At 45.2% G+C, this 12,787-nt stretch overlaps 1 protein-coding gene across 6 annotated transcripts in view; it reads right to left on the bottom strand.

Annotated features, from left to right (window-relative positions):
- Positions 1-1,665: 1,665 nt before the first annotated feature.
- Hmt4-20 (Histone methyltransferase 4-20) overlaps positions 1,666-12,787 on the bottom strand; it is a 32,724-nt gene continuing 21,602 nt past the window's right edge. For all 6 annotated transcript variants that reach the window (XM_077702441.1, XM_077702440.1, XM_077702444.1 and 3 more), the window contains exons 8-9: positions 7,923-8,000; positions 1,666-3,867 (exon numbers count right to left, since the gene is read on the bottom strand). In XM_077702441.1, the coding sequence (XP_077558567.1) occupies positions 2,057-3,867; positions 7,923-8,000 (1,889 nt within the window). In that variant the 3' untranslated portion in view covers positions 1,666-2,056. The remainder of the gene's footprint in view (positions 3,868-7,922; positions 8,001-12,787) is intronic.

The raw sequence follows: 12,787 nt of genomic DNA on the forward strand, positions 1-12,787 counted from the left end.
CTTCTTCTTAATCTCTTCTAATATGTCCTTAACACTTGTTTGTTCCCTGACCCACTCCGCTCTCTTCTTGTCCCTTAATGTTACACCTACCATTTTCGCTCCATTGCCCGCTGAGCCGTTCTCAATTTAAGTTGAACCCTCTTAGTGAGCCTCCAAGTTTCTGCCCCGTAGGTGAGTACCGGTAAGATGCAGCTGTCATACACTTTCTTCTTCAGCGACAATGGTAGGCTGCTATTCATTATCTGAGAATGTCTGCCATATGCACCCCACCCCATTCTGATCCGTCTAATTATCTCTGTCTCATGGTTGGGATCTGGGGTCACAACTTGGCCTAAGTAGATATATTCGCTTACCACTTCCACTGCCTCGCCACCTATCTCAAACCGCTGTGCTGTCCCACTCACACTCTTAGCAGAAAGCATTTCCGCAGCTGTGAGCTTGAGCGCCACTCGAAGAATGTTGAGCCCATTTTGAAGGTCCAGGGCAGATCCTCCACCATCCGCAGAGGACTGGTTGCTATAGAGCTGCCATTGTCTGACACAAAATTACTGGATTCCCTGTGCTATAACTGCCGAAGGTTCGGAGCAGCACCAAACATTGATATTAAATAGAATCAGGTCATGGAGCATCCCAAAGTACAAGCACGCTCCCCAAACTTCAGTGAACGTTGAGTGTTGTTTTCTTGCACACAATTATAGACCGAAATGAGGTACAACTTCAAGCCGCAAATAATTGAGATCGGTCTGAATTCTCATGGCTTTTAAGCTTTCCTTTTGTTCTCAAATCACTTTGCATTTCACGTAAATCTGTTAAAATAGAAACTTTTTGGTGGCTAATTTTAAAGAAGAAAACAAAATTACTTTCCCACAGCTAAAGACCTGTCCACAAGTCAAATTTGTCGTAAAATATGCTGCTGAAGTAAATACGAACTGGGACTATATGTGCCTAAACGACAGCATTTGGTGGTTATATAAATGCATAATTGCACTTAAGTCCCTGTTATAGGCGCCTAAAACCTTGATATTTCAAGCCTAAAGTCCAGTCTCTACTCATCACACTTACACTTAGCTGCTGATGAGTTAACCTGACAACACCACAAAATTTCCCCGTCGTTATCCAATAAGGCTTTAACTAGCATTCAGTGAGAATGAACAGCCATCACAGACATGCGAATGCCAAGCTGAACACCGTTCACGAACCTTAATTTGCCCAACACAACTCGTTTTATTCACTGTTGCATGTTCAGTGCACTGTTGAATAAAACAAAACAGGCACATTACGTCACCCCAAATGCCTGAATTTTAACACTTTTTTTACAGGACGAGGGCTACAGTTGGGGTGCAAGCATAATGCGAAGGAGATGCTCAAAAGGTAGTTAATTTCAGATATGCACAGTCCTACACGAACCTTAATTTCACTCATGACGTACGCTCTTCTCAGACCAGTTAGAAAACACTGAATAATTTAGACAACAATAAATACAAGTGTTCTCGAAAAGCGATGGGCAATTCATGTTTAAAAAAAAATCACAAAAGTAGCAGCATTCACTTCAGATCCACCAAAAATACTACGCCTGCATGACTGTAAAACATTTTCTGAGCAAAACGCCAGTTTGTGCCCACTTTTGCATGTGTGCTACCTATTCAGGCAGTTCGCTATGTTAAAAAAAAAAAAAAAAAAAGAATAGAACCCACCGAGGTATCAGACACCACACACACAACTTAGCGAAGCTGCTTTTGATGGTCTCCTGAAACCTGCAGGCTAACAGAAGTTTGTCCACGAAACAAAAGCTTTCCATAGCAATCCTTCGTTTCGAACACCACTGGCAGTGTGCATGCTATTTACACTTCTCTTTCACTGCTTCCAAAAGTATCCTGAAAACAAATGACAACAGCCAGACACAAAAATGCGTGCTGCAGAAGAACACTTGTCACGTGTTTGTGCAGCGGCCCCCAATGTCCAGAGGCAGGCAATGCACAGCACAGTTCCCTTCCTCCCCTTTGCCCGCACATCCGAGGTGTCCCTTGCACGAGGAGGCCGCCGTGGCGGTTGCCTGTCAACAGCGCTCCGAACACTCGGCCTGTGGAATGTTTATGGTAATTGCCTCCTCCCCCAGAGTGATGCGCATCCGCTTGGCCCCCACGGGGATGGGCGATGCGGGCTCCTCCTCCTCGTCCTCCTCTTCCTCCTCCCACCTGCGGGCGTGCTTCCGGTGCTCACTGGCCTTCTTCTTGTCTTTCTTTTTCTTCTTCTTCTTCCGTGGCGACTCGGGTGACTGAACGGGCGGTTTGAGCACCACGTAGCGATGCTCATCCTTCACCGGGGACGCCTCACCACCACAGCCGTCAGGAAGCACCCGCCGAAGCGTCATCTTGAGGTCATCCCTGACCCAACTGCTCCGCTTCACGGGAACCAAACGCAGGCGGCTCGTGATCCTCACTTCCGGCTCGTGCTTGGGCTCTCTCCGCTCTCTCCGCTCCCTCTTTGGCTCTTTCAGCACCTTCTCTCTTGGTTCCCGAGCAGTTGAGCTGCGCGCCTGCCGCATCTTTTCTGGCAGTACGGTGACCATGGGTGCTTCGAGAATGGCAGTGTCCAGTATCTGAACCTCGGGTTCCTCCTCTTTGCAGTGGGGTACCATCAGCTTCAGTTCAGGCGGGTCTTCAATGACCATGCGCCGAAACAGTTCTTCGTGGCTTACTTCCGGGGCAAATAGGTCTCGCTGAGTCCGTTCTGCATGGATGACCTCTGATGGAACAGCATCCAGCTGGACCACTTCTGGTTTAGACAGCTCCGGATCAACCACTTCTGGTTTTACCAGCTCCGGATGAACCACTTCCGGCTGAGCCAGCTCCAGTTGACTCAGCTCCGCTTCAATCTCCTCCAGCTCTGCCGCTTCTTGTTTTATATCTCCTGGCTGAATTAAATCTGGCTGAACTGCCCCTGGTTCATCTACTTCAACCTGCATTGCTTCCGGTTCAAGCATTTCCGGCTGAAGTAGCTGCAGTTGAATTAAATCTGGCTGAAGTGGGTCCAGGAGTTGCACTGGCTCTAGTTGAACCTCTGGTTCCGTTGCATCCGGTTGAACGGCCTCTGGTGGAGTTTCCCCTGCCCCCTCCTTAGTGCTGGCCTTCTCTTCTTCCTCCGGCTTTTCCACCGGAGCATGCACTCCAGGGCTTTTTTCAGTTCCCTTGCACTTCTGCTTGTCCCCGATTGCACATTCTCCCTGTGGACTGGTGGCCTGATCTGTCGACGTCGCCCTGCAGCCACGTAGCCGTCGCGGCTGCCGCCTTTCCCTTTTCGCCAGGACTGGAGCTTCCTTGGTGCACGATTCAGACTTGTCCATTTCCGCAGTCTCCCCGGTTGTGGTGAGCTGGCCAGATGCCACGACTGCTTCCGTTATGACAGTCTCCGGAGACGAGACCGCTCGTGACCCCCGAGAGTCCTTTGGGGGAAGGTCTGAGCCAGCAACTACATCGTGTTTCAGTGACGGGGCCTGCAAGGCAGGTGGGCACGGAGACGCAGGCATTTGTTCTTGTGACTCGGGCACACTGGGAGGAGGTTTGGAATCGTGCCTCTTGCTCGCAACAGTGATGGCTTTGTTCTCTGATCGCTGCTGGTTGCGAGCCCTGGTCATGACTGTGAATGTGGCCCCGTTCACCCTGAGAGTGGCGTCGCTTCTTTGGGAAGAATGAAGAGTGCCGTTGAAGCCTGCTTCTTTGATCGCTAGGGATGGAGGGTTGGCTGGGTGCGGCTGTGCAGAGTTCTTCGTCGCCAGCACGGGCTTGGAGGAAACGTTCTTCCCCACCTGGCTGGGTGTTTGCTGGTGGGCTTGTAACACCTCATTGTTGCCCGCTAGCTTCTTGTGACCTACAAAGCAGTGAAAGTACAGACAGTCAGAGGAAATGATGAACTGGCAGGAAATGAGCTCGCACTAGGACAGAAGACAAAATCATTGCCTTGCTGCTTTCATTTTGCAGTGCATTTTGTTTGCTGTTCCTGTAATATACTGCAGTTTCATTTTGAGAAAGATCTTTCCTTCTCCCTCACATTTTCAATAATTTGTTCAAACAGGGTTGACACTTGGAACATAATAGGGATTGCAGTATTCATAAATAAAATAAATAAAATTAATAAATAAACTAAGCAACGCTGCTTCAGCAAGCCCTAGACATAAAGCACATGCTCTGAAACTACAGCAGAATCTCGATAAACGAAAATCGCTTAAACGGAATTGCCGCTTTAACGGAACCGTAGCCTGTAAGTTGGTTGGTTTTGTATTCAGATAACGTATTAAAACTCTCGGTAATTGAAACTAAAATTTTTGCGTCACTGTTTAAACGGAACCAGAAATGGAACTTGTGAAATCCGTTGGCATGAGAATCAGCTTTTTACAGTTCCCTGTTTCCTTTTTATTTTTTTTCTTCCTCCATGTTTTTTTTAGCCTCGTTGGCCTCGTAAGCCTCCTCTCGTAAGCGGTTAGCCGTGTCAGCGCAACGAATGCAACATCGCAGTTCTTGTTCCAGTCGTTCGGTCTTGATTCAAGACGCCAAGGTTAGAGGGCTCAGCTCCTGCCGCCTCGTTGGTGTCATTGTGGTGCTATTCGCGCTTCATTACCAGGTTGCCGTCTTTTAAATAAGGTGGCTAGTAAGCACTCGCGAAGTTGAGGCCTCTAGCCTCCGTGAAGATGCAGTTGCAAGGACTCAACAATAATTGATGCATTTTGTAGTGCACAGCGACTCATTGTTGTCAAATCAACTTTGTGAATGCCGTGCCTAAACCTCTTGTAGTTTATTTGCTTTCTGAAAAACTATCAGCTACATTCACCTTCTAGTGCTTAGAGTTCCATGAAATGGTATTAAGAGTGTATAGGCACATAAATTTGCACTTACACACATCTCTCTCAATAAACGGAACTCCTGTTAACCCATTCGATTCCAAAGCCGGCGATCCACCGGCCGCATTCTTCAAGGCCAAACTGCGATAAGCCGGCGTTTCGCCGGCCTCCGGAAAAAATGTTGCTTTTAAAACACCCCGGTAGAAGGCGCTACACTCTGCTTTTTGCCTGGTTGTTTTGTCCTTTTCACACCAGATGGACGTAGTTGTCCAGCATTCTCAAACTTGGTTGTCCAAAAAAAAAAAAAAAATTGGCGGTACTTTTGGTTCCCGTTTCTCTTTCGAGTTGCTCGCCGCCCTCGAAGCATGGCGTCGCGAAAGAAAAAAAGCCTCACGTCACACGTGCGAGGAAATTCTCCAGCTGGTGTTCGAAAGTGACGACGAAAGCGACTCTGCGGACGATCCAGAAGCTCTCTCAGACCAAGGAAACAGCAGTGAAGAGAGTGACGTTGAGAGCGACAGTTATTCTGAACGCGATGTGTGTGTGCCGCAAGGCGCTCTCTCCAACCCACCACCTTCCACATCATGGACATCGCTTCGTCTTCTCAGCCAAGATAACAGGAAGACGAGCCAGCTACACAGACTGGAAAGTCGACCTGGCGGAGCAGATGATCGAAGAGCGAAGCGGCTGTGTTGCCGGGCTACCGGCGTCGAGGCAAATTGCCTGTTGCTGACTCACCAAAGCGACTAGAGGTCTGTGAGTGGGCTCACTTCCCTCGGCAAATACTCCCGAATGCCATCAAGCCAAACCAATCCAAGCAATGTCACGTCTGCAAAGCCCAGGGCAAAACGAGCGAGAGCAGGTGGGAGTGTGAAAAATATGGGGTGGCACTTCACATGCCCGTCTGCTTTAAGATCTTCCACACCCGCAAGGTTTTCTGACTGTAGTGCTTTTCAAACTATTTCTTGAACAAATAAAACAAACAAGTGTTAATGTGCGATTTAAATAGCCGGAGTTGTGGAGGTTTCTTTGCGACGGCGTAGAGGGCCGCCCGCAGCGCCGAAAGTTGCGCGGTACAGCACGCGGGGACGGGCGTCCAAGCGGCGGAAGCGAATGGGTTAAACGGAACTAATTTTTTTCGGCCCCTTGAAGTTCCGTTTATTGAGAGTCTACTGTATATAAGCCCCATATGTCATGGTGCTTTTAATCCCCAATTATGGGTAGCCCGCCAAGCACTATGCACCTAGATAACCAATTTTGATACGCACATTTAGAATTAAGGTAACAGAGGTAGCCTATACGCAGTACTAACTCACTCCCTAGACGAAATGGCAGCATCAGGGAGGCACCTGTTCCTCGAGATGGATGATTGGACACAGCGAAATGCGGCACCAGAGAACTTCGCAGTCTGCGTTAAGAACTTATTAAAGTGTACTCCTATCTTAAGATAGACAAAACTTGGTCTAGAACTGACCACACTAAGCACTATATAACATTTTGCCCCTGCAAAACTGCATTTGCAAGGCTCAACTGTGTAACTGTGCTGAAACCTAAAAACACAAAACAAATCAAGGCTAGAATGGCTCTAATCTGTGCGAGTTGGTGCATAATTGGCGACATGCAGCTCAAATAAAGTGCAGAGAGAAAAGGCAGAAAACACTGCTGACTAACAACTTAGATGTTACTCAAAACAAAACAAAAAAACTAAGAAAAAACAGAGGTATACCTAGGAGCTTAGCAAATGTGTCTAAAGTGTGTAGACAACAGAGCATGCCAAGCAGGAAATGTTCTTCCCTCTTTGATACCACCACTGACGGCCCACTAGCACAGGATACCCCAACTGCAGCGATAGCAATAGCCTTCCATGATCGGCCACTGCAGTTCCAACGCCAGTGACATCATGGATGCTGGCTCAAGACATGCAGCAACAATTCGTGTGGGCAGGTGGACAACCGGTGTTGTTTTCAGTGAGGCAACATGCTCCCGTGCTCCATTAAACATCGGCCAACTTTGCCAGCATGAAAGCGCTCAAAAATAAACCGCATTCTTGCAGCTTTCAGCGAACCTGGTTCGCAAATGTGATCTACATCTCTGTTGACTTTTTGGCAACCGGCATTGGCTTTTGGCAACCGGCATTGGAGAACGCCACCGTGAAACCATTTTTTACCACTTCGGAAAACCTGCGATTGTTGCCTGCACACGCTTCTGGTCTTCAGGCCCACCCTGCTCTCTCGCTTTTTGTCCTTTCACCCTTTGTGGCAATGTTATGCACACAAGCAAGCTCTGTCTTGAGCCAGCTGTTGTATGCAGCCAGCTGTTGTGTATGACTGTATGCAGCCTACTTGTTTCTAAAAGCTGACCTCTGCAGCCTGCATTTGAGGACATCACCACCCCAAGAAACAGTTGCGACTACAAGTGCACAGCCACCGTCCGCGACACCACCATCATCATTAGGAGAAAGAAAAGTCAAATGAGGCAGTAGATTATGGAGGCCACAACATCAAAGAGGATTCCTCGGCAAGAGTGCTGTCTATGACATTACCAAAGGGACACAAAACTTTCATTGCACAGAACATTCTAAATGTTGTCAATGCTCTTCTGGCATATGCACAAAATTCCCATCTGTTTCCTTGTTTTTTTTTGAGCAAGCACTCAGTTGTTAGCCAGCAACAAGTTGTCTTTTCTGTATGTATCCAAAATAGAAATCTCTTGAACGGGCTTGTAAAGTCACCGCACTCACAATTCAAGGGTGTTGCCAGATCTAAAATCTGCAGTCACATTAGCATTCAGGAGTAACTACGTTACGCGGCCTGCAGAAAAGAAGGTGCTAAAAGAGAATTATAAGAACCCTTTTTCAGTTATTGTTGCTTCTGGTATGCTTGCAAGTGCTCCCTCCTTGCAGGCTTTGGGTTTTTCCTATGCCCCAAACTGCACGCTCACCACCTGCCTTTCCTGGCCGCATGCCTCATACTGTCCCCTTTGTTTTTCATTTGTTCTCAATAAACAGCGCAATTTATCGCAGTGCAACACCAACCATCCCTTTCAGTAGTCCCTTTGAATGACAGTTTGATTGCTGAACACGACTTGCCTGCACTCGCCCGGGTGGTTAGACGGTTGCCTTGGTTGTTGCTATGCCGAGAAAGGGCTCTCCTGGCGGCCTTCTCACCTGCACAGAAAATGGGAAGAAAAAGAGCCGGACGTGATGAGCACACTATGCATCTTTGAGACTGCACGACTCCAGTCACAAACCTTCTGCAAAGCAACACACGTTATGAAGAGACCTGCGGCCATACTGGAATACAGAACACGCAGAGTGCAATATTGGAAGGACCAATACAAGTGTGGTCTGGAAGAGAAGCCGGATAACGGTAATGTAACGACAGCAGTTACAGTCGCAAAACCTCTTAACCAAGACGGTTTCTAAATTGGACAGCACCAGGTCAGGCCAATGAGCCCAACGGCTGCCGCAATCAGTAGTGACCACTGGGAGAGCCATCTAGCGCAATGGCTGCGTGACACAATAGGTTATGAACTGCAATCTGGCTTCTATCGTGCAGCTATGCTGCCACCCTTGTGTATAAAATCTGCTCCCTGGACATGTGCAATTATTTGCAGCATGCTGTGTTACACAATGAGGCCACAGAGTAGCTCCACAGGCAGTCATATTGCACAATTATCCCCGTAGCTAAAGTACAGCTAAATTGATCCTTGTGGGTCTGCGAAAATTTCTCAGATTATTGTCAACATTGAATAACAAATGAGGACAAGGTGAGAAAATTCAAATGCCCTTTATTGCTCGAAACACTTTGTCAAGTTTGTTGGTATCTTGGTCTTGAGGTACGACTCAGTGAGCGTGCTGTGAACAGGTTTAAGCACTGCTTCAGGGTCCCGCTGAAAACAAAAGCTTTACTAGTAAAAGCAGTATCAGCAGAAAATAAAAAGCAAAATCATTGGCATCAAATTCTTTAGGTTCTCGAGACAGAAGCAGTGCTGCCGTGCACGATGCACACAATAATATGCACTTAACCCTGTAATGCCCAAACAATAAAAACAAGAGATAGCAATTCTAATGTTTTATTACATTATAACTTGTGACTCAAAATGCAAAGAAAAAAATTTTTTCTCTCGGGGTTATAAAATTACATAATGCATCATAAACGCATAAAAAGTAAGTATATATATATATATACAATAATGCAGGTATATAATGTATCATATACCCATTTATATGTTGGTATGTGTATACCTACATATAAAGTACATATAAAATGTATCATGTACCCATAAAAAGAGTGTATCGTATACCCTTTGAAAATAGGTGTAGACCCACTGGGCGCGCTTACGACGAACGAATCCATCTTTCAAACTGTATTTGGGACTCCACGTGGCCAGTTATCGAACTATAGTTTTTTGAAAAATGCTTAGGAGGTATCAGAAATGATACAGTGAACATTTCTTGGTGCTCAAAAAGCCCAAAAGTGAGCAAAAAAAAAAACGAAAGATGACGTATCTGTATGATATGTTGGACATTACAGGGTTAAACCCATCAGTTGTGGGTAAGACTAATCAATGTATTGTGCACTTCATGAATGAAATTACAAGTATGGATGCTAGCTGGAGCCTTTCAGGACAGCTGAATTATGCAGGAAGTCAAACTAACTGAGGTGGAAATAATAGAATTCGACAACCACAACAGCTTTACAGCTCTGCACGTTGAGGCCAAAGATTGATGGGGTAACTGGAATTCGTGGCAGCAAGGAACTAGTGTACTTGATGCAAGCTATGTCGCTTCCAGGCTAAAAAGGCCTTCGGTAGCTTCCACTGAAGCTGTACTGATGGGACTTGTGCCCCATTTTTACCGCCAAAAATCCTTGTGGTTGCCTGTGCGGAGTGCTCACGATGCCAATATACAGCAGACCACAATGGCAGCTGGTCTGTCTTGGCCACATGATGACAACTGTGACAGTTACGGTCAGAGTAATTCAAAGTGCTGCAATTAAATTATCCAGCAGTACCTTGAGCACCAGGTCAGTTGGGAAACAGATTCTACCTCAAGGACTCAAGTGAAGAAAAGGCCAGCACATTTGTGAAACGGCTGGCAGTCCCAAGGAGCCCTGTGGATGTTTCCAGCAATGCAAACCAAACACCAGCCCCCGAAAAAAAGTGCCACAGAACTGTGCTAGATCCTGTGATATCTGCTAGTGTCCAATGCAGCAGGAGTAGTGGAGGCACCGAAACATGACCATAAAAGTGGAGCAGCAAAGGCAGACCTGAGCCGAAACCCAAAAAGAAAACAAAAAATACTCTCAGCGGCATCCTTGTGATGCCACAAAGTGGATTGTGACTTTAGTTCTTGTGTTCTAGCTTTCCAGCCGGGTACTGTAAGCAAGTAAGGGTAATGTAAACAGGTGTGCCAACTCAACCTGTTTACTTTTGTGTCCCACATTAACTCATTCCCTACTGTAGACAAGATGGGCTAGTCCACACACTTCCACTTATAAATGCCTGCTCCTACTGGCCCCCGAATCAACTTAAAAATGGCACTCTCCTCTGTGTAGCTGCGTTCCAGTGATGGCTGAACTCCACACACACACACACACACAAAAAAAAAAGACAGAGGACATCTATGCTTGTGTGGCTTAATATGGGGCCACGAGAGCATGCAGCCGCGGGGTGCTGCCAAGTTTGTGTGAGAACGCATCAGTCTCAGTGTCCCAATATATACCTAAAAATATACCAGTTTGAAACCTCTGTTCTCAAGGATGGAAACTGAATCTTGGTAAACATTTCCTTTTATATAACACAACCTGCTCAATACAACTTCATTTCCAAATTTCAAAACAGTAATTTACACAATTTTTCTCAATGTTTGCATAGTATTTCCTCTTTGGCTAGCGGCAGCGACCACAACCACCTGAGTACGGCTTGAGTCACTGGCGCATTGAGCGGCTTGCCGAAAATTGGAACTTCTGCCACTGTAAAACAACAATTACTGCAGCTATCGCCCTATTTCTTTTTATGTAAAGACTTTGCATACCCTGAAATAATTTATTGTATTTATGTTTGGCCTGCAGAGTGAATTCCTCTTAATAAAAATTCCCAAAGTGGAAAAAAATTGAAAATCACCCAAATGTGGGTCCTTTTTTTTTCAATATCTAAACAGGCTAGATAGTTAAAATTTTAATGCGTAGCATTCTTTGCCAAGTACACCCCCAACCAGGACCATGTAACGCCCTGCATTTCTAGATTAATGCAGATTTTGCGAAAGTTCCACCTGTCATCATCATAATAGTGTAAATGCAGATAATTGGTGGAACAAAATTTTGAAAAAGGAAGAAAATAAAAATATAAAATATTACGAAAAATGGCGAACCGTGTAACACCCTGCATTTCCACAATATTGCACATTTTGCAAACGTTTCACCTGCAGTCATTATAATAGCGTAAATGGAGATAATCGGTTGAACAAAATTTTGAAAAAGGAAGAAAATAAAAATACCGTATTTTTCCGATTCTAATCACCCCTCGATTCTTAGCACCCTCCCCTACTTTCAAAAACGAATTTGGAATAAAAAAAGTTTGCATGCGAATCTTAGCACCCCCTTTTCTAAGCAACCATCGCAAGGAGAATTTAGGACGCGTGTTCGCGCTTCCAAGTTGATGTCGTTAACACTTCCTTCACGAAGTGTTCAATTACAAATCACTTCGACAGAACAGAAGACTTGCTGTTTAATACAGAAAGGGGCCGCTCAAACGGTCAAATGGACTCGAGTGGTAGTGAGGGTGACGAGTATCAGACCTAAGCAGCAGTTCACCATCTGTACAAATTTTTCTCTTGATTGTTTGCCAAATTAAACATTATTCCTTAAGCCTGTCTAGTTGAGATACCACCGCAAAAAAGTGTGAGTGTGTTTGCGGTTGGTTCATTTATGTTTTTCAAATCACTTGGGGCATCACGATCGTGGAAAATAGGGGGTGCTTAGAATCGAGTAAATACGGTATTTAAAATTGCAGGAAATGGCATATCGTGTAACACCCTGCATTTCCACTATAATGAGGATTTCGTGAAAGTTCCACCTGTAATCGTTATAATAACGTAAATGAAGATGGTCGAATGAAATTTTGATGAACTAAAAAATAAAAATAAAAAATAATGGAAAATGGCAAACCATACAACGCCCTGCATTTCCACAATAATGCAGATTTTGCAGAAGTTCCACCTGTAATTGTAATATTAGCATAAATAGAGATAATTGGTTGAATGAAATTTTAAAACACTAAAGAATAAGAACAACATTAAAAAAGTTACGCAAAATGCCGAACGTGTACTGCCCTGCATTTCCACAATAATGCAGATTTCGAAAAGTTCCAAATGTAATTGTTATAATAGTGCAAATGGAGACAATTGGTCGGACAGGATTCACAAAAACCAAAAAAATTGACTGTAAAGAACTCACACTTGAGACAAGCGGCATAAGGACTCTACGCATTGGTAGACACAGGGTTCGTACAGGCTTCAAAAGCAAAAATTCAAGGGTTTTCAAGGACCACAAAACACATTTTCAAGGTCCTCGTCTAATGTTTTATCTGGGATTATTTATAACTTTTCCAACACAATGCAAAAGTTTTTTATTCCACAATATCTAAGCACATTAGTGCACATTTAGATAGGTGCTAACGGGTTCGTAAATGCTCCCCCAGCTTCATTTTTTTTATTGCATGGCTGGTATTTAGAGGTTTTTCTTTTTTCTTCGTGTTTTCCTGAGACTGATTTTTTCAAAACTTCGTTAATGCTGCGTGCATCTCCTGCTTTGTCAGCAAGAGTATCAGCTGAAGTTAAATCGAGCAAGTGTTGCTTCATGGCAGGATGAACTATGTACACGTCCACCATTTGCACGTAAAAGCAAACACAGATGGAGCGTATGAGGAACAGCAAACATGCAATGAGCAACC

This window comes from Haemaphysalis longicornis, unplaced genomic scaffold (genome assembly GCF_048455015.1).
Source record: "Haemaphysalis longicornis isolate Haplotype H1 unplaced genomic scaffold, Haemaphysalis longicornis Haplotype H1 scaffold_3, whole genome shotgun sequence".
NCBI lineage: Eukaryota > Metazoa > Arthropoda > Arachnida > Ixodida > Ixodidae > Haemaphysalis > Haemaphysalis longicornis.